At 43.5% G+C, this 22,385-nt stretch overlaps 1 protein-coding gene across 1 annotated transcript in view; it reads right to left on the bottom strand.

Annotated features, from left to right (window-relative positions):
- Nucleotides 1-2,394: 2,394 nt before the first annotated feature.
- LRRC58 (leucine rich repeat containing 58) overlaps nt 2,395-22,385 on the bottom strand; it is a 29,903-nt gene continuing 9,912 nt past the window's right edge. The window contains exons 2-4 of the mRNA XM_075000635.1: nt 11,329-11,457; nt 9,967-10,244; nt 2,395-8,523 (exon numbers count right to left, since the gene is read on the bottom strand). Of these exons, the coding sequence (XP_074856736.1) occupies nt 8,315-8,523; nt 9,967-10,244; nt 11,329-11,457 (616 nt within the window). The 3' untranslated portion in view covers nt 2,395-8,314. The remainder of the gene's footprint in view (nt 8,524-9,966; nt 10,245-11,328; nt 11,458-22,385) is intronic.

Genomic DNA, 22,385 nt, shown 5'->3' on the forward strand with positions numbered 1-22,385 from the left:
CCTACTTTTTCCTTAAGCTGAAACATGAATCTCTTGTGTAAACTGTAGCACTGAGAAGAACTTTAGGAGAGTATGCCTCTGAATGTAATGTGAACAAATTGCTACAGAGGAGGACCAAACAATAGCAAAAGCATACAGGGACAAAATTGGAAAGGCAAAGGCACAAAATGAGCTACACCAAGCAAGGGACACAAACGGCAAACATGAAGAGGTTCTCTATGTATGTTAGGAATACAAGACAGATGAATGAAAGCATAGGGAAGGAGAAATAATTACAGATGGCATCAAGATGACTGAAGCATTCAATGCCTATATTGATTGAGTCTTCACTAATAGTGACCAGGTATCAACACAATTAACAACATAAGAAGGAACACAAGCAAAAACAGAGAAAGAACAGTTTAAAATATTTGGATAAATATGTCTAACTTAAGTCAAGGAGGCCTGACAAACCTCAGCCCAAAATACTTAAGGAACTAGGTGAAGCAATCTTCGAGAACTCATGAAGGCTGGGTGACATCCCAGATGACTGACAAGGGCAAACATAGTATCCGTTTTTAAAAAGGGGAACAAAGAGGATCTGGGGAATTATTGAGCAATCAACCTAATTTTGGTACCTGGAAAGATACTGGAACAAAACTATGAAAAGCAGGTTTATAAGCCCCTACATGACAATAGAATTATAAATGTCAAATGAATGTCAAGAGCCAAATACGCCAAACCAACTTAATTTCCTTTTGACATGGTTATTGACTTAGTGAGTGCAGTGGACCCTGAGCCTGAGCCTCAAAGCTACCAGTGGCTTTTTAAGCAGGTTTCCTGTGGCTCTGTGCAGTGCATATTAAAACACTATGGCTGTGTCTACATTTACCAAAAACTTCAAAATAGCCATGCTAATGGCCAGATCAAAGTATACTAATGAGGTGCTGAAATGCATATTCAATGCCTCATTAGCATGCCGCCAGTTGCAGCACTTCAAAATTGCCGTGGTTTCACTCCCATGCAGCTCATCGACACAGGGGTCCTTTTTGAAAGTACCTCACCAACATCAAAATCCCCTTATTGCTATGAGCTCAAACCCAGCAATTCTGAAGTGCAGCAGCCAGAGGCATGCTAATGAGGTGCTGAATATGCATTTCAGCACTTTATTACTATTCTTCGATACGGCCATTTCAAAGTTTTTGGTAAGCGTAGCTGTAGCCTGTGTGAATTAGTTATCAGCCAAACTAAGTTTTTAACAAAGCAGGATACTTTTTGCTACATTAACCAATTGTATCTGATAAAATAATACCTGGCCAGTCATTTTGCTGTGCAAATATATACATAATAAATGAAACAATGAATTCACACAGTTGTGGATCGTTTGAGCAATTGCTAATTTGGCTTCTGAACCAATTGCTCAAACGATCCACAACAGTGTGAATTCATTGTTTCATTTACTATGTATATATTTGCACAGCAAAATGACTGGTCAGGTATTACTTTATCAAATACAATTGGTTCATAATGTAGCAAAAGTATCCTGCTTTCTTAAAAACTTAGTTTGGTTGATAACTAATTCACACAGGCTACGTCTACGCTTACCAAAAACTTCAAAATGGCCATGATAATGCCCAGATCGAAGAAAACTAATGAGGTGCTGAAATGTATATTCAGCACCTCATTAGCATGCCACCAGCTGCGGCACTTCAAAATAGCCATGTTTGAGCTCATTGGAATAAGGGGATTTTGATGCTGCTGGGGTCCTTTCGAAAAGGACCCATGTAGACAAACCACGCAGGAGCGAAACGTGGCAATTTGAAAGTGCCGCGGCTGGCGGCATGCTGATGAGGTGCTAAATATGCATTTCAGCACCTCATTAGTATTCTTTGATCTGGCCATTACCATGGCCATTTTGAAGTTTTTTGGTAAGCATAGACATAGTCAGTTTGGTTAATAACTAATTCACACAGACTATGTCTGTGCTTACCAAAAAACTTCAAAATGGCCATGGTAATGGCCAGATCAAAGAATACTAATGAGGTGCTGAAATGCATATTTAGCACCTCATCAGCATGCCGCCAGCCGCGGCACTTTCAAATTGCCGCGTTTCGCTCCTGCGTGGTTTGTCTACACAGGGGTCCTTTTCGAAAGGACCCCAGCAGCATCAAAATCCCCGTATTCCAATGAGCTCAAACATGGCTATTTTGAAGTGCTGCAGCTGGTGGCATGCTAATGAGGTGCTGAATATACATTTCAGCACCTCATTAGTTTTCTTCGATCTGGGCATTATCATGGCCATTTTGAAGTTTTTGGTAAGCGTAGACGTAGCCTGTGTGAATTAGTTATCAACCAAACTAAGCTTTTAAGAAAGCAGGATACTTTTGCTACATTATGAACCAATTGTATTTGATAAAGTAATATGTGACCAGTCATTTTGTTGTGAAAATATATACATAGTAAATGAAACAATGAATTCATGCTGATCTGGATCTTTTGCGTAATTACTGATTTGGCTCCTGAACCAGAGAGCTGAGTAACACCGGCCTAATGGATGAGGGAGGGGAGATAAAGTCATACGATATCTTGATTTTTAGTAGGCTTTTGACTCAGTTGCACCTGACAGTCTTATAAGCAAAGCAGGGAGATGTGGTCTAGCTGAAATTCTATATGGTAGCCCCAAAACTGGCTGAAAAACAATACTTCGAGTACATATCAGTGGTTCACTGTCAGGCTAGCAGGATGCATCTACTGGGGTCCCACAGAGTCTATCATGTGTTCAATACTACTCCCTATTTTCATTAGTGACTTGTGTAATTTTTTTTCCTGTCTAAATGCTTCAGACGCCCGCTACACTTGGTTCAGAGCATCAGGAGAGCACTGAGACACAGGTGCTGGGACAGGCAGTAGCTTGCCTCCCAGTGATCACCAGCTCATTCCGAAGATCCAACTATGAGTTTTTTAACTGCAGCAGCTGGCACCAGACTTGTCCCCTAGTGGATCCTTATGAAAGGATATAAAGTGTACTCATTCCAATTACAGGGCGTTGAAGGAGTCCTGTACTGTTATTTTTTGTCCCTACCTCCCCGGGTCGGGAGTGGGTAATTTGCACTCCTGCTGCCTTCCTTGGATGTAGTAGCCATTTCTCAGGTTCCCTCTCCAGAATCAAACCCTGATTCCCCATTGTCACCATGGTAGGCACAGGGAATACTATCAAAAGTTGACAAGGCAGACATTTGAACGCATTGTCACCCAGTGACTTGTATAACAGAAGGCATGTTTATAAAACCTGCAGGTAACTGCAAGCTGGAAGGTGTTGCTAGAACTTTGGAGGACAGGATTAAAATTCAAAATTACCATGTCAATTTAGAGAGTTCCACTGCATTCATTTGGAGGGTGAGCAAAAGACAGGGTAGAAAAGAACTATTAATCAAGGGCTTACACTCATCTGTATGTGTAATTTTTCCACTTCACCTGTTTGGGAAAGGCCAAGTAGTCTTGGCACTTCTGTAAAAATAGGTAAATTGTTGTTCAGTTTGCTCAACATCTATCAGCTTCAGGCAACCATCTAACTTATTTTAGTTGAGGGTCACGTACACAGCCCTCAGAGCTTTAATGGTGACAACCAGAATAAAAGTTGAGAGATTTATACGCACAGCTGATGCTTTGAGAGACAAATAACTGGGCTCAAGCAGATACACCTACTGCTTGGTAATTAGGTACAGCGCGTAGCTAGATTCTTTCCTTTACTGTAGCAGATAAAGAGCACCACTGGTAGCAGAGGACTTGGTTCCAAATCCCCACAAACTACAGTAATCTAGACCTAGGTGCAGTGGACAAGTTTTGTGGCATCTGCAGCACTTGAAAAAATCAGCAGCTGCTACACTTTAAATAAAATACCAATATTTGTAATTACACATGAAATTAAATGCACTCAAAAGAAGGCAGTGTTTTTACACCAGCCTGTTTTCCAATATGGGACTGACAGTTGCTAGCTGTAAGTACATAAGCTAGAGGGAGTTTGTGGCAAGAGGGAGGGAGTTAAAGCTACTGCCTCCTAGCAGGCAGTTTGGGATTGTAGGATAAAAATGTACTGAATATTTCTAAAACGATTGTCACTGAAATTGAAAGCCAGGCTGATATTTAAACCGTCACCTTTTGGTTTCAGCATTAGTAACCCTTTTTGAGATGAAAGGAGCAATTCACATCTTAGTGCTACTGTTTCAGCCTGCTGGTAGACTCAGGAACACTAACTACCCTCTCAGCTGATCCTCAGGCTTAGGTTTTCAGATTTATCTTCAGACACATTAAGTCATGATATTTTTAAAATCAGACTGTGAGACAAAATTCTGCAACGATTTTCATGAAATACAACAGTCCTGCCTACCATCTAATTTTAATTGGACCAAGGGGCAAAAGTGTTACTACTTTCCTAGGATACTGTTCTATTTTCTGATTTTATGTAGATGTGGGAAAGATAAAATCTCTAATATTATGATCCAGCTGATGGAATCCTCCATTTCTGACCCACACAAAAGTTGATATATTACCAAATAAATAATGGACAGAGACAGTTTTCAGAAATAACATTTTTGACTAACATTATAATCAGTTAACTACTCATAAGGAAATACTGTTAGAAATTCATACATTTCTAGCAAAATACAATTTTTAAAAACATAAGGCACTTTTAAGACTTTATAAAGCAACACTAAGCTCACGATAAAATTCCTCATGGGGGCGGACTGAAACCCCCTTAATCCTTTAGTGTTCAGTACAAGATCACCAATGCTCTCCTCAGAAAAACAAAGCAATCAGAGAGGTTTGCAAGATGGAGTTATTCCTGTATTAGAGTGCATCATGAAGAAGTCTATTTGAAGTATCATGGAACTATTCAAGCAGAAGGAAAAAAAAAAACAACCAACCCTCTCCCTGATGTGTATAAGATGCATTAAAAAAACTTCTTTGAACCGGGTAACAAAGATGCATTGAGGGGATTAAGTTTCATTACGCTCAATGGATTAAGTCCCATCCATTCATTACTGCCAACAGGAGAAAGGAACAAAAAAGAGGCCAATTCCTCTCCATATAATTCAATCAAAATTTTTAAAAGCAGGCAATGAGCAAGACAGAAGTCCATGAGAAGTTGCATTTGGCTCCTGCAGAACTCAGATATTCATTATTGACTTCAGAAAGTCTATCCTCTTACTGGGAAGAGACATAAAAGAACTGGCAACAATATAAACCGCTTCCCATCAAGTACACTTTTTCCTTTTTTTAAAAACATGAGCCCATTGTTTACATTAACCACCTGCCTTCAAAACTCACCATCAGCACTCCCTGGCAAAGAGATGGCAGGGACGGGGAAGAGTATGGGACTCTAGACACAGCAGTAAAGGCAGAATTACCACCTACCTCTACACACTTGCTTTTCAACTTCAGTTTTTCTAACTCTGGAAAACATGTAACAGCTGCAGATAATCAATTCCAAAACACCAAATGAAGATTATTCTGGTGAAGAACAGAAGCCATGGAGACTGACGCCCTACTGTGCCCATGTTTAAAAAATATCCATAGAACGACTACAGCATAAAAAAGTGGCCTTGCCATTGGGTCTCACACCTGCTCTGGAGGGGCCCACTGTAGGGGAGGGTAGAAATATTCCACTTCCAGTCTGAGCCTGTTTTTAAATGCAGGTTTCCCTTTTTATTTCGTGTTATATTTGTAGTCTGCTGGGGTGGGGGGAGTCCTCGTGCAGAACTACCCTGCTCTTTGGTGGATACTGAGTTAGGGTTTGCAGCAGCAAACACTAGTTTCATCCTCCACGTTCTCCTCTCATTCACACTCTTTCAGGTGAGAGAATAAAAAGCACTTTTCCTTCTACTCCTACCCCTGTATTTATTAGAATACATAGCTTAGTGGAGCTCTTTCCCAAAGTCTACAACAGGTGAAAATGCACAGAAATCTCTATGGTTTCAGCAACCCAATTTTGAAATTGCTAGAGTGAAAAACAAGCTGTGAGAGGAGACTTACATTAGCATTACTATACTTTATCCTGTCTCAGCACAGGGGATAGACTAGTTGACCTCCTGAGGTCCCTCACAGCCCAACATTTCTATAATTCTAGGATTACCAGAATTAAACTAGGAGACTGATCATCATCTTGGGGGGTGCAATTGGGGGAAGATTTGTGTGGCTGAGGAAGAGAAAAAGAAGATACAATAATTCAGTGATTTTAAAGATCAAATGGAAGAGGTATTATTCTGCACAGAGGTGGCCTAGTATTAAAACCTGTTGCAAATTTCATTCATGATAAAAATATACCACATTTTCATAAAAGCTGCTGACTAGAGGTAGCACTCATTGCCTTAGCCTGAAAGAACTCTATTGATGAGAGCTGCGAAGCCTAATCCAATTAATGAAAGAGAGAGGATTTCCAATCTGAATGCACTGATTGTTGCGTAAAACTGTACTTCTTTCACACCTTGCTTTTTAGATGCAGGAAAACTGCAGCGTAGTCTAAGAGTCTAACAATTAAAGCTAGTTACAAAAAGTAAATTATGAAAGTGCTTTAAGTCTCAAACATAATTAAATCATTAACAAAGCTACCATGAAGACACTGATGCATCTTCCAAATGTCAAGCTAACTAGGTGAAAGAATGAGAATAGGACAGTTTTAATAAAGTATGTTTTGTTGTAAATAAACTGTACTGGGTTCATTTTTCATACATCACTGAAAGTACCCTGCCTTGATCATGCTTTCATATGCTGAGCTCGGTTTGTTTATGGACCAAGCTACATCTGAAGGGCTCTTTACTCAAGGAAGTAGCAATAAGAAGGCAGCTCTCATTGAGATGAAATACACATCAGCACCACATGGAGATACAGTAACTCCTGTCAATTGCATCAGCTTTTAAAAAAAATACGTATTTCTCAATTAAATATTTAGCTACAGAATTACATCTAACCTCTGCAGTTTTCCTTTAAATACAGTTTAAAGTAACTGAATACATTATCCAAACAATGCAAAGGATTGCATTAACAAGAGTCAATGTGATAAATACACAACAGCCTTCAACACCAGCTTGTCTCTCACACAATACATTCAAAGCAGCTTGCCTTGCACTTCCTCCTACCAGCTTCTCTTCTCAAGATGGGATGGAGGAAAAGAATAGTGCTTTGCAAGGTTCCTTACTCTGTATTTCAACTAAAGGAAAGTAGTAAGTTTCTCCAAGGCACAAGTTGTTGAAACCATATAAGATTCTCACACAGAGAGCTTGCATAATGCCTAATATAGGCAATGACATCCTTAGTGCATGGCCTCCAATATGCAAAGTTATATTGTAAAAAAGTGAAAATCTATCCTCAATAAGAGGACAAAATAAAAAGACTGAGTGAGAGGCACCATGGAAGTTACACAAGTTTAGGAGTGGATTTGCTCCACTGTGGGGCCACATGCTTAAAATACAGTGAACGGCAATGCATTTAGTCCTTTAGATGGGAGCACATGGCCATAGATCTGTACCAAGGCCAAATCTCAGTGAGATGCTTTGCATATAGTCCCGAACGACATGAGCAAACTAAGGTACCAATTGCAAAGAGGCAACAATGATGAATCAGAAGGAGACAAACAGCAGCCAGAGAGAGAGAAATAATAAACCAGCTCAGTACTATGGCTGTAATAAACTAACATCTACAATAGATGAAGATGCTAAGTCTGGAGCAAAGGAAGACATCAATCAGATCTTAGAAAAATCCACCCCCCAACCAAAAAAAAAAAAAGTCCAAAACCCAACCTGATTTTTTGTGGAGCATGTAAAGTGGAAATAAAGGGAGAAAGCAGCGTGTTGAAGCATAATATGGAATGTGGTTTGCTGATAAATACATCACTGGAATCCATCTCAGCAAACACAGTACAGTTACATGCTGTCTGATGTACTGTACCTTAACAACCCAGAACAAGAACAGTTTTCTTTGCTTCATATGGTGTGAAAACCAATCAGAGGAGAAAAGAGTTGTGTTATCCAAAATACCTTTTGACAAGCTTCCCAGACATGGCAGGTCCTCTCTGCCCAAACCCCTTTACACAGATCTCCCAGAGATCTTTATGGCACTCTTGTGATAACTCTAGCCCCATGACATCCCCAGGTAGGTACGGCATGGAGTCATTTCTTCTAAGTAGCATCACACCAAGCAATTCTACATTTGCTCAGCTGTGTTGCCCCTTACGTGACTCAGGGACCATATCTAAAGAGCCTCTCAGAAAAGAGCCTCAGGCTCTGCATTTCCATTACTGTTTTCCTAACATTTTGCTCTTCCCATCCACCATTCCCTTTTATCCAAGAAGAACTTTCTGCATCCTGTGTGCAGCAACAATGGCTTCATCCTCCGAGTCAGACTCGCTTTGGGAAGTGGAGCTCTGAGAAGCGGAGCTGCAGGGGGAGGAGCATTCTGGGGAGCACAGGTAGTGCATCAGCGGGAGACGGTACTTCCCACAGAAGTCAACAAACTTGATTTGGCGGACACAGCTGTCGAAGTAGACACCTGCAAGGGAAAGGAAAGCAGGTCTGTTTTTAGAATGACTCAATGGTCTGCTGTGAAACCTGCATGTTCCACAGAAACAGGCAAGCCATGATTTCTAATGCACCGGCCTCATCTCAGGGATGACTCCGAACAGCAAAGATTATGGAAATAAGAACTGGGGAGGGAGGAGTGTATCCGTGTGCTGGAGCTGAAACAGAAAGGGTCATTTTATGTGCAGCTTATGGTAACATGTATTTAGTCAGATTTTTTTCAGAGAAAGTAGCAGTTTCCTAGGTATCTTCACCTCATGCATTTTACACTGTGGCCCCACTGCCTAATGTTGCCAATGATTTGCTCTCCCTAGGGTAGTATTTGCTAAGGAGCCACTAGAGGGGCTGGAAGTGAGACACCAAAAAGCGAGGACTTGTGCTATATTCCCAGCTCTGCCATTCATTGTGTGGCCTTAGAAATCAAGGGACTTACATTCTTAGTTTTCCCCTCTGTTACCTCCCCAGGAGTTTGAGAGAATTCTTTTTTCTAAAGCACTTGAGATATCCAGGTGAAAGTTACAGAAAGGCAAAGTACTAGTTGAAGAAAGAAACAAAGGCTGACTCATTCCACAGAAAAGGAAATTTCTTTTAAGATTTCAGGGGGAACATCATGTTGGGGCCTGCTGAACATATCTTTAAATGTTAAATCCATTTACTCACTGTATTTTCGCATCTACTCAGTCCCTTGTACCAGTAATCAAAGGTCTGTGTACGTAAATAAAGGCACTCTCTCCCCTTCATAACCCCACTCTCCTGCTTCAATGAAGTTACCATGCTGACTTTGGATGCTGTTTTCCATTCGAACACAATGATGCCATAAGACAATTATATTCTCCTATTGCTGGGATATTGCTCTTATTCAGATGCAGGCCTTTTCAGAAAAGGCATGTTTGTAATTTTGGTTTGGTTTAAAAAAAAGTCTAGTTGTCTTTGAGTTAACTATCCCTTCTCCTGCATTTGCAGCAACACCACGCGATCTCACAAAGCAAAATCAATCTGTCTATTTTCATTGTCCAAGAGGCATGAAATGCAAGAAAACCAGTTTCTATCCCACTCAACACAATCCCTGGTGTTTCCACCCTCCATCCATTCCTTTTTGAAGCTGTCATATTAAGTGATATTAAGGAGACATACCAATGATTGTAGAAAAGTGGTAATTACAGAACAGCCTAAGATACAGACCCTTAGCATTACAATCAACGTCTTGCAAAAATACATTGCTTGGAACTCCCAGCCTCATACAAAATGCCTATCAAATCCCTTGCACACATACTTCTTATGACACTTCTGCCGAACGCTATGGAATAGCTGCTTTAGGAATTCCAGAACATGCTGGTACAGCCACAGAGTTCTAAAAGTGAATGTGGCAGCAACAGAAGCGCCGTCAGGTAAGAACAGGGAGCAGCTAACCTACCTCCGCACTTAGGATTGGGACAGTTGCTGGCCAGGCTCAAATATCTGACAAGATTCCCTGGGAGATCACTGGGGGCATAAGGAATGTTGCGGATTTTAATGGTGCGTCCAGCCAGTTCCAGGAGACTTGGGGGATTGTACGTCAGATCTCGGACGAAGCGAACCACCAGTGGGTTCCCACGCAAACTCAGCTCTTCCAGATGAACTAGGTTAAGGATCTCCCGGGGAAGGTATGTCAGCAGATTGTTGTGAAGGCTAAGGGAACGTAGGGAATGCAACCTGAAAAATCAAGAAGAAAACAGTCAAGGTACAAGCAAAACCTTTCCATGGTTGCATTACAAAGCACCCCCCCATTTGCAACTTCTCTCACTACCTTCTTTCTTTTGTTTTTTCCTTTAAGATCAGAGCCATGCTAAAAGAATTGCTGGGTCTAGCACACAGACTGGATTATGCAGAACTTGGCTCACCCCCTCAGTGCATATTAAAGAATCAGGGTCCTAAATGTGTCTGTCAATCTTCCGTAAAAAAATACAGGTTGAACCTCTCTACTCTGGTCTGGCAGCATCCATAATTTGGCATTTTAGTTAGCTGGATGTCCACTTATCATGGGTGTCGCCAAGTCTCCCACAGTCCCATGAAGTCTGTCGATCGCTCCCCTCTGTCAGCAGCAAACCAATATCTCTGCATATTGCAAAGGACACTGTGCTGCTGGGAGGTGTCATCTTTCAAATGAAACAAAAGAATGGGTTTGAACAGTTGACGTCACAGAGATCCCAGGTCAAGAAGAGTAATGCTAACCCTGCTATACTGATCAAAACCCCATTCTTTTATTGCTTTAGCTCAGTTTCAATTCCCCAGGATATCCTTTACTTTCTGTCTTGAACTACTGTGAAGATTTTTTCTACTTAGTAGATAGAGCAATCAGAGTTGTGTTGCAAGCCTTAGTGAACATTTTTGAATGAGGTGCTATAGAAGACTATTATGTAAATAAGATGGGAAAAAGATCTGTGGTGCAAGGCCAAGGAGGCTGAGCACAAAATGATGGCAGTATATAGTGTGACATTTATTTTTGCTATTTACATTTCAACTTTTTGCATTTCCCAAGTCTGTGTGTAGATGCTATGGTGGTGAGACCTATAGCAAATCCTAAAACGGACACTAGGTTTCACAATATTTTGAACGTATAACGTTTATGTCATCCTTGCATTGCCTAGGGCCAAGATCTCCCACTGAAGACCTATCTTGCAATTAAGAAATGAAGAACAACCAGATTTTCCCAGGTACACTCATCCACATTTGCACAATAAAGAGATTTAAGCACTGACTGGTGGCTGAAGATAGCAAATTAGCTGGAAATACTCACTGTGCTAGCTGTGGAGGAATACTCTGGATCTTGTTGTCAGAGAGAACTAGGTAGCTTAGAGAAGGCAGATTCGCTAACTCAGGTGGGATTGAAGTAATGAAATTCCCTCCGAGGTACAAAAACTCTAAACTGAAAGAAAAGACGACTGCATTACTTTGTTAATCTGATTTCTGCAGTTTCACATAGTGCTGAGTTTCATTTAATCTATAAGAGAGTTACAGTTTACGCTGCAGTTAAAACAATTTTATTAAGACACACCGGTGGCATTATGCTCCACATTTTCACAGTAATATTATTATTATGAGTATGGCATACTTAACGATATATTTTGTGCAAGATAAGGCACATAAGATACTATTGGAAAAGTTATGATTTACTAAATATGAGTATATTTGTGCGCTTGTATCATTTTTGTTTCTGAATTTATTTCCATGCATCTACTGCAAATGTGTTTACATCAAGGGAGCAGTCACTAGGCAGAATGCAATCAGTCTAGACTGATGGCAGAAAAAGGGCCATTAGGAAGAATGATAGGTAGAAGATGCTAGTCTCTCACCAGACAGCTTTCTTGAGGATCTTACAGACAGTCTCTGTCTCATGGCTGTTGTGGCCTTACACAGACATCTGACTGAGTCGCCTGGTACTAGACTCTACACAAGTATTTTTCCACTGATGAGAGGGTAGGAATCATACTGGAAAACAAAGGATTCCTGCCATATGTAAAACCTATTTAAGGCAAAATTTGGGGTTCATTATTCACTGGCTCCCCACTCCAAGATGAGTGCGGCAGACATCTAAGAAACGAAGATTTGACTAAGGAAGAAGAACTGAACCCACAACACAAGGTTATCTGACCCGTGAAGAGAGTATCTGAAGTTTTCAGCTGCAGGCAAGTGCAGCTGGCCTTCAGGAATCTCTGCAGTCTCCATTAAACAAAGTTTAGGTGCGAATTTGCTACTTGTAATCAGTTTCTCTAGGATCTTAAACTTAAATTGCATTTGTTTATTTGCTACATAATCTGCTTCAATCTGTTTCCTCTCCCTTATTATCTACTTTCTGTAGTTAATAAACTTGCTTTTGTTTTGTCTAAACCCAGTTTGCAAAATTCATAATGGAGGGACAAAAAGCTACTGCATATTGTCCTTCACATTGAGGGAGGTGGTGAACTTCATGAGCCCACGCTGTATGGCTCTCTGAGGCGCAAGACTACAATGTTGGGTGTATCCTCTAGAGGGGGGATTATGCATTTGACTGCAGAGCAGTTCCTTAACTGAGCCTTCCCATGCAGTGCTGATCACAGCAGCCTGTAAGTTCTGGAGCTGGGTGCATCCCTATCTGTAGGCAGCTGAAAGCGTGAGACCTGGAGCATGTCTGCAGCTTGCCATAGCATTACAGGGTAAAAGGGGAGCCAATGGTGATGAGCCAAATGGGCCCAGTGATACCCAAGTCCTCGGCAGCACCCCAAGAGGATGGAAACCCATCACAATACCATTAGAAGAGAAGGCTGACCTATTATCAACAACCATAAGAAGGTAATAATAGAGCAGCAGGAGCTTTGCTATAGCTAATGTTTAGTGTCACATTCTACTTAGTAACTGACTTTCTAAAGGAAACAAAATCCACACAGCAGCTTAGATTGTCTTGGAATCTGCTGTGTGGGGCAGGATTAGCCTCCTGAACGGCATCTCAGAAGAATCAGCGATTTACGAAATCACTTAGATTTTCTAATTTTTTCTTCCAAACCTGGGGCTCAAATTATAGCTCCACTCCTCCCTAAACATCTGATTTCAGTCATTTAGGATTGACCTCAGCTACAGCATCGGATTCACCACCAGTGTTCCCACTATGTTTTCCCACCCATGTGCAGAATCGATTTGTTATGTGCATCAAAAGAGAGGTGAAGTATCACCTCCATATTGGTGTACACAACAAAGTTCACATGGTGGCGTGGGGTTGAGGGATTCAGAGAGTGGGAGGGGGCTGGTGGCGCAGGCAGAGGGTTGGGGTGCTAGGGGAGAGCAGGAGGGCTTTTGACTGGAGGGGGTACAGATTTTGGAGTGGAGTTGGGAACGCAGATCTCTCTCCCACAACAGCACTTGGGCTGGGCGTCTCTGCCTGCCACGGCAGCTCTGGCAAGGCTACACTGGGGGAAGGGCTCCTCCCTCTGCCCATGGCATCTCTGACGAGGCTGGGCCAGGCCAGGGGAAGGGTTTTTCTCCCCAGCTACAGCAGTTCTGGTGGGCTTAGGTTCCTCTCCCCAGAAGCCCTGGAGGAGTTGGGCTGGGGGACCTGCACCGCATTAAATAGCCTGCTGCACGTCTTAGAGGGAGACGAATTCACTACCCTTTCAGGGATGCACTACTTGAAAAGTTGTTAATATACCATAAGAACAGCCATACTGGGTCAGATCAAAGGTCCATCTAACCCAGTATCCTGTCTTCCAACAGCGGCCAGCACCAGATGCCACAGAGGGAGAGAACAGAACAGGTAATCTTCAAAAGTGATCCCTCCCCGTCACCCATTTCCTGCCTCTGACAAGCAGAGGCTAGGGACACCAGTCCTACCCATCCTGGCACACAGCCAATGATGGACCTATCCTCCTTGTTCTTGTCTTGGCCTCCACAACATCCTTTGGAAAGATGTTCCACAGGTTGACTGTGCATTGTGTGAAAAAATACTTGCTTTTATTTGTTTTAGCCTGCAGCCTATTACATTTACTAGTTGACCCCTACTACTTGTGTCACGAGAAAGATGGGTCTTAAACGTTTACTAAGGATAAAGTTTGCAATACCAAGGTCAGCGCAAGCTGAACTGATGAACTGACTGGAATGCAGTAAGCATGTGCAGCAAGACTATGGCTCTACTGAAGATGAAGTTTACCCACCTGTGCAGTAACTGAGGTTCTTCGAGATGAGCGTCCCAGTGGCTGCGCCACTCCAGGCACTGGCGTGTCTCTGCACCGTCACACAGAGATTTTCACAGCAGTATCCCTCCAGGTCTCACACGTACGAGCCTGTCTCTCTCTCGCGCACGTGCACACTCACGCACACAGACATTTAAAGAGTTGCGCACAGGACTCTGAGTCTTCAGGTCCCTTTCTACTGTGGAGCCATTGAACTCTAAAGTGGAGAAGAGGAGGGCGGATAGTGGGGCATGCACAGGGACACTCATCTCAAAGACCGTGCAGCTGCGGTAACCTTCATTTCTTTGCCGAGAGTTGTCCCTGTTGGTGCTCCACTCCAGGTGACTCAGTAGCAGTGTCCCTTAGGATGGGAGGGACTGTGGAGTTGGCAAGATAACTTGAGAATAATGCTGTACCCAGCGTTGTGTCTGCCCGAGATGCCTGGGTGATGGCACAGTGATGGTGAAAGTATGTTGGGATGTCCACGTCTGCTGCCTTGCATGTGTCAGTCAATGGTACATTGTGCCAGAATACTACCAAAGTGGCCACCGCTCTAGTGGAGCATGTGTAATGGGTGTGGTGGCTGCGCTCCTTGTAGTTGGTAGCAGGGTCTGATGCATCCCAAAAACCAATTGGAGAGTCTGTGTGCCCTTGGAATGCTCCGCTATTGAAACAAAAAGTTTCGCTGAAGCCTAGAACGCCTTAGTTCTTTCCACATAGAATGCCAAGGCTTGTCTGGCATGGAGTGTGTGCAAGGTAGATCGTAATGCACAGGTGGGTGGTTTTGGGAAGAATACTGGGAGACGTATGGGTTTGTTAATGGGAAAAAAACCTGCAAACCTTCTGGCGGACTTTCGGTTGGGTTCTCAGTGTAACTCAGCCTTGAAAAATATAGTGCCACAAGTGCTCCCAGCTCTCCCAGATACTGGTGGAAGTGATCACCAGTAGGAATGAGACTTTCATAGATAGGTGCAATAATAAGCAGGTGTCTAGTGGCTCAAATGGTTATTGAGTTAGAGCTGTGAGGACTAGATTCAGGTTCCAGGGAGGTATAGGAGGTGATAACATTGGGGTAAAATGTGGCAATACCCTTTAAGAAGCGCTTAGTAACAGGGTGAGTAAACACAGTGTCATTGTCTATTTTGACATGGAATGCAGTGATAGCGGCTAAATGTACCTGAATGGAACTGGAAGAAAGGCCAGTTTGTTTTAACTCAAGGATGTAGTCCAGGACAGAAAGAAGTGGTGCTGCCTTTGGATCTAATTGTTTTGCAGTGCACCAACTCTTAAACCTGTTGTTACATTTGCGTATGTCAGTTGTACAGGTAGATGATTTTCTGCTGTGTAGTAGGAGGTTCTGGACTTGGGACAAACATATTCGTTCTGACTCTGAAAGCCAGACAGGAATCAAGCCTTGAGCTGAAGCATTCTGGATGTCTGGGTGTTGTAGTTTGCCCCACTGTTATGTTAGCAGGTTGATGGGGGAGGGTAGTGTGATTGGGAACAGATGGACATTGGGAAGAAGTAAGGGTACCATGTCTGCCTGGGCCATGCTGGGGCTATTAAAATTACTGTTGCTCAAGTGAGCCGGATTTTGTGTGTCACCCTGTATAGGAGAAGTGTAGGTGGGAAGGCAAAGAGTTAGAGTACACATGCCAGTAGAAGAAAAGCTCATCACTCTGAGTTTTTGCCTAGGCCTGCCCTGGAACAATAGGTCATGCGTTTCTTGTTTCTGTCTGTGGCAAAGAGGCCTATGGTTGGGTAACCCCATTGGTTGAATATGGTATCCAGGATCTTGTCATTCAGTTCCCACTTGCGGTCCATAGGGAATCATCTGCTGAGTTCGTCTGCTGTTGCGTTCAGAGAGCCAGGTAGGCAAGATGCAGAGAGGTGAATACTGTTGTGGATACACCAGTTCCACAGCTTGATGGCCTTGGCACTGAGAGGGGGGAGCAAGCACCACCCTGTCTGTTTACGTAAAACATGCACGGCATATTGTCCAGGAGAACCCAAACTGCAGTGCCCACAACGTGTGGAAGAAAATACAGGTAAGTGTTATCAGAGTGTGCGGAGTTCCAGTAAGTTTATGTGAGGATTCAGCTGGGTCACGGACCACAGACCCTGTGCCATATGATGTCACAAGTGAGCTCCCCACCCTATGAGGGAGGCATCCATGGTAAGAATATGTGGCGGTGGATCCTGAACGAATGGAATTCCCATGCATAGGTTACCGGGCTGTGTCCACCAGATAAGAGTCTCTTTCACCTTAGGAGGAATTGTGAGGGGCAGCGTCAATGTATATTAGTGTGGCTTGCAAACAGCAGCCAGCCAACCTTGCAGACTTTGCATGTGCAGTCATGCATGTCCGACCACAAAGGTGCATGCAGCCATGTGGCCTGGTAGTTGTAGACATTGCTGTGCTGTGGTTTGTGGGGCAGTTTGTAAGGAGGTTACAAGGTTGGTGACGGTCTGCAAGCAATGGTGTGGGAGGAGGCAGTAGTTGAGGTGGCATTGAGGTGAGCCCTGATGAATTCCAGGTGCTATGTAGGTTGTGTTATTCATTTTTGTGTGTTTATTTCCAGGCCCAAGCGTTGCAAGCATTTCACTGTTGTGACAGTGCTGAGTGGCTTCCTTCCATGTTGGTGCTATGAGAAAGTAATCATCCAGGTAAGGAAAATGATGATTCCTTGTTTTCTGAGGTGTGCGGTCACTACTGCAAGGAGTTCGGAAAATACTCTGGGGGCTGCGGAGAGTCCAAAGGGCAGAACTTTGTACTGGTAGTGGGCAGCTTCTACTGTAAATTTGAGAAAACGTCTGTAGGCCAGGTGTATTGCCACATGAAAGTAAGCATCTTGCACACCGAGGGCTGAAAACCAGTCCCCCTGTTCTAGCACTGGGATTATTGTGGAGAGGAACGATCATTCTGAACTTGTTTCGTCACAAATTTGCCTAGGCCCCTTAAGTCAAGAATTGGTCACCATTCTCCATTCTTTTTGGGTATTAAAAAATAGCAGGACTAAAAAAAAAAATTCCCTGCGTGTTGCTGGGGAACAGGTTCTGTGGACCCCAAGTTGAGGAGATGGTCTACCTCCTGATGTGTCATTTGTTTGTGGGGGGTTCCCTAGAAAGGGATGGGGAAGGAGGGTAGGTGGGGGATAGAAAGAATGAAAATAGTCTAGCCAGATCTGATGATCTCTAATGCCCATTTGTCAGTGGTAATTGTGAACCATTTGGGATAAAAGGGGCAAAGGCAGTTGGAGAAATGAAGGGTTGAGTGCGATAGAGAGAGGGAGACATCTTCTGGACCCTTGACCAAAACTTCAGATGTGCTTAGTTGAGAATGAGGGTTCAGAGGCTGCAGCTGACGGTGGTCAATGATGCTGCGGCCTCTATCTGTATTGTTGTCACTGATCATATGAGTGCGGCTATTGTTGACAGGAACATGAGTACCTATTTTCCTGATATAGTTGATATCTAAACTGGCGGGTGTCTGCATGCCCAGAGACTGCAGAATGACTCGAGTACTTGCTGGAGTATAACACGTTGTTAGTTGTCCCTGCAAAAAGCTTTTTGGTGTCTAAAGGGAGATCTTCCCCTGTGCTCTGGATCTCTTTAGGGAATGTTGAGTTGCACCAGGAGGCCGGCCTCTTAACTATCACCATGGCTGTGGTTGGCGCAGCTGCATTTGCATTATCAAGAGCTGCTTGGAGTTCAGTGCGTGCAATTGTTTGTCCCTTTGTGATGAGGCTTGAAATGGCTGTCTTTTGTCCTCCGGGAGATCCTTAATAAAGTCTATAAACTTTGCATAGTTTTTGTGGTCACATTTGGCATGTAGTGCAACATAATTTGTAACCCTAAGTTGTAATGTGGCTGAAGAATAAGCTTTGTGGCCAAAGGTGTCCTGTCTATTATTATCTTTATGTGCTGGGGTAGCTCTGGACTGTTGTTGTTTGGCCCTTTGATTTGCTGCCTCCACCACTATAGAGTTTAGGGCAGGATGGGTGAAGAGATATTCTGAGCCCTTAGGGGGCATATGGTACTTGTGATCAGATTTCCTGCCTATGAGTGCTGCTGCAGACAGTGTCTCCCACACTGATTTTGCTGAGTCTATAATTGCTGCATTAACAGGTAAAGCAATCTTAGCTGAGGGGGGTGGCTGCAGCATATCAGTCAAATCATTTCGAGTTTCTGACACCTCCTCCATATCAGGGTGGAGTTCTGCTGTTACCCATTTAAACAGGTCCTGAAAATGGGTATGATCATCCACTGGATGTGGCAGTGGGGGTTTGAGCAGCCTCATCCAATGGTACAGTGGCCTCATTTTGTTGAGAAGACGTCACCCCCTATGTCCTCTGGCTGATCAGCAGCAGGTAAGTCCCATTCTGCCTCACTGGGCTGTGGGGATAATATGGATTTGTCAGTGCTCCTAAGAGGGGAGTCCTGTCATTTGCTGTAAGGTGTGGCAGGGCCCCAAGGGCAACAACGTGGCTAGAGACCCAAGTGGTCGCGGTGGTGGCCCCCAGGGGTGCCCATACCACTGCAGCAGAGAGTTGTAATCAGGCTGCTATGTAGGCCGTTTGTCAGTCCTATGAGCGCTTGAGGGAGGCAAGCGGTGAGGAGAAAAGCCTGCATCCTCATCCGAGGAAAAGGGGGAAGCCGCTCGTGAGTAGCCCTGGTGTGGTGCCTCTGAGCAAGAGGGATGGTGCAAGCAGGGGGGAGGCTGGCACCATGCTGCGTATATGCCTGTGGCGTGGCCAGCCGTGGAACTGTAAGCTGAGCTGACAGAGCTGCAGCGTGCTTTGCAGGGGAGGAGTGAGTACACTTACAGCAGACTGGCTGTTGGTGCAGAGTCTGAGGAGCCAAGGGTGCCGCAGAGTGGCAGCACTAGCTTCAGCGCCGATGCTGCCTGAGGTGCCCGGGGCACTGGCAGGGCTGTCTGTGGGGGTGGCAGAGATCTCGTTGGACAGCTTTTTTCCCCCCTCTTACGTGCTCGCTGTGGCAAAGGTGCCTGCTGCTGTTTTCAGCCGCTTTGGGGACCTTGTGAGGGACGTTGCTGGGGAGCCCATTTGCTCAGCATGTCCCCTCAGTCCTGGGTCGGGGCTGGCTGGGGAGACTTCTCCATTAGCAGTAGTTGCAGCCTTGGGTCCCCATCTCTGCATGCTCTGGATTCCATTTGGGCACAGGGGGCACATTTGAGGGATATGCCCCTCACCCAAACAACAGACACGCTGGCTGTCGAACAGAGATGGGCCTAGCTTCCCTGCAGGAGGCCCATCTCTTGAAGCTGGGGGAGCCAAACATTTCAGGGGGAGCCACCAAAAAGGCTGAAGGGGGTGTTTTTATTTTTTCCCCCCTTTCCTTCTCCTTATAACAGTAAATAACAGATAAAGCTGTTCTAACTATAAAACTGTGAGCAGCCTGCTGATAGCACAACTGCTGCACTCAGTCGCCAACTGGGGACATAAAAAGGGAACTTAAGGTTCCAAGTCCCGCATGTGGCTCTTTAAAGATGCGGGGGACGACCGACACGCGAGAGATGGGCTTGTGCGCACACATGAACCGGAAGGACACTTCTGCAAAGATATCCGTGGGAAGGCACAAGGAGGCACCAACATGTGGAGTGGAGCACACACAAGGACAACTCTCGAAGAGCCAGATGGCTTCCAGGCAGGTCAGTGGTAACAGTAACTGGATGGCTCAAGGTGATAGGAAGTGATCACTGAACCTGACATGAGCTTAGATGAGTGTAGCTATCTACGTCTGTGTGTCTGGTGCAATATGTGAGTATAGCTGCACTAGACCCTTCCTAGGGAGTAAGAGTATGTAGTTTATTTCACCATGTCAGATGGCGTTTGCATTTAGAATATGAATAGAGATGCTCGGGTGATCTCAGTAATGACGTCTTTACTCAAAGACAAATAAGAACCACCTCTGCCATTGCACATTTACACGTAAATCTAATGTGCTTTACAAAGGAAGTATCATTATCCTTTTAATGATTGGTTAAATAAAGTAGAGAGAAGTGAAGTGACAATACACCTCTGCCCTTTCTATGATTTACCACTACGATTGAGAATTACACAGCTGCTGCTGAGACACAAAAACTTTAAGTCTCCTGAAACTACTCAAATTGTGTAAAGAAAGGAACTCTAGTCAGTTGCCTCTAACATTATAGTTTTACCACAGCTCCAGTTGCAAGTCTTCCTACACATAGCTCCTAGCTTTTTTAGTGTATACTCGGTATTAAATATGTTAAGCAGCACGTACTTCAGCACTCATTGCAAAGAAAGAGTACATACACAACTCTCTAATATCACAGAAATCTGTAGCATTTTAGAATCACAGAATACTAAAACTGCAAGGGAGTACCTCAAGGGATCACCAAGTTCAGTTCCCTGCCCTCACAGCAGGACTAAGCACCATCTAGATTTTCTCTTGCAGATGGGATGATCTGGATAGCGCTTGGTCCTGCCGTGAGAGCAAAAGTCTGGACATGATGACGTCTTGCTGTCCCTTCCAGTTCTGGTGTTCTGTGATTCTAAGACTCTCCAGCAAAGCTAAATGAGTGATTGATTTTTCAGTTTGGTAGCCAAACTGAAAAATCCAGACCTCTTTTTGTTACAGTTCAAATCACTGAATTATTTTTTTTTCACATGATAAAATTAGAAGCAAAATAAAAACTCTTAGGGTCAAAGTGACATTTCATCTCTAAACAAAATGCCAAAATATTTCGGCATTCTAAAAAAATCAATTTATTTTTAGCTAAAACTACTCTGACTTTGTCATTAAGCGGTGAATAATTTTGGTGGTGCATAACTATTTGCTGGAAAAAAAAATCAACCATTTCTAATCAGCAACCTGCTCTGTAGGTCCCAGTTACATTCATTTAGGCCTTTTTCACATTCTCACTGCTTCAACTGTTGGGGGTTAGTTAGGAACAAGACAGACAATAACTGCAGCATGAAAAGAGTAAACAAACTAAATTGGTTTTCATCCACTTTCCAAAGTGTTCTTGGTGTCCAATTGGTCTAACACACTATATTCACCTTTCATTTACAGTGGTGTAGATCTAGAGTAACTCCACTGAAGAGGAATTAAACAACAACTGAAGTCTGGTTAACTGCAAGAACAGAATACTCAAATTCCCAAAAGCAAAAATCCAGATACCATCTGCTGTTTACTTAAGCTGTTAATTTCTAATGAGATCCTTTTATCTAATGACTTGGAGGTCAGTCTGAGTAGCATTATGGAGGCTGAGCCCTTTCTTCTTCAATCCACACATAAAGAAGCTCACTCCAACCACAGGTGTATCTATCAGAACCATAGTAGCACTGCCTCATGCTAACAGCTTATCTCCACAATAGGGTGGATCAGTGCTGCAGCTATAGACCCACTTGGGGTTGATTTAACAGGCTTGGTGAAGACTGGCAAAATCAGCCACTGATCACTCTCCTGTCAATTTAGGTATTCCATCAGAACAAAGTGAGCATGGGGAGTCAACAGGAGAGATTCTTCTGTCAACGCAGCACTGCGTGGACCTCACAGGAAGCAGATCTAAGCTACATCAATTTGATTTGTACGACTAACAAACCTCAAACTGTGAGCTTCTATTAACTAGTCCCCACAGCTAGGTTCTGCCCTAATAGTTACTATACAAGGGCAATTAGTTGAGAATAGCTATTGTGTAATAACTGTACACGAGGGCGCTTTTATTCCAGAATAAATTGCCCTATTTTGCATTATCTCAGACCAATTTGGAAGTGGTTAAGCTAAGTTGGAATAAGGCATTCTTATGATGAAATACAAGCATCCTCATCTGCAGTTGTTCAGAAACGGTTAATGCCCTTTAAATTTTCACTGTGCCTTATTCCAGATTAATTTTCATGTATATACAAGCCCCATACAGTACCTCAGCCTCCACTGGAATAGAGGCATTGCTACGTTACATTACACATGCAGGTTTGCAAATAATGGCTCTTGCTGGGCTCATCAAATGAGCAATATAAAGACCAGTGAATCACACTAGCAGCAAGTGCACAGGTTTCTTTTATTTTACTCCCACATTATAGTTTGTGGAAAGAAGTTAAACAGCAAAATTGGGCAATACATATCAGAAACAGTGGGCACATTGGCCTGTGAGGAAAAGCATTCCGAA

This window comes from Carettochelys insculpta, chromosome 1 (genome assembly GCF_033958435.1).
Source record: "Carettochelys insculpta isolate YL-2023 chromosome 1, ASM3395843v1, whole genome shotgun sequence".
Taxonomy (NCBI): domain Eukaryota; kingdom Metazoa; phylum Chordata; order Testudines; family Carettochelyidae; genus Carettochelys; species Carettochelys insculpta.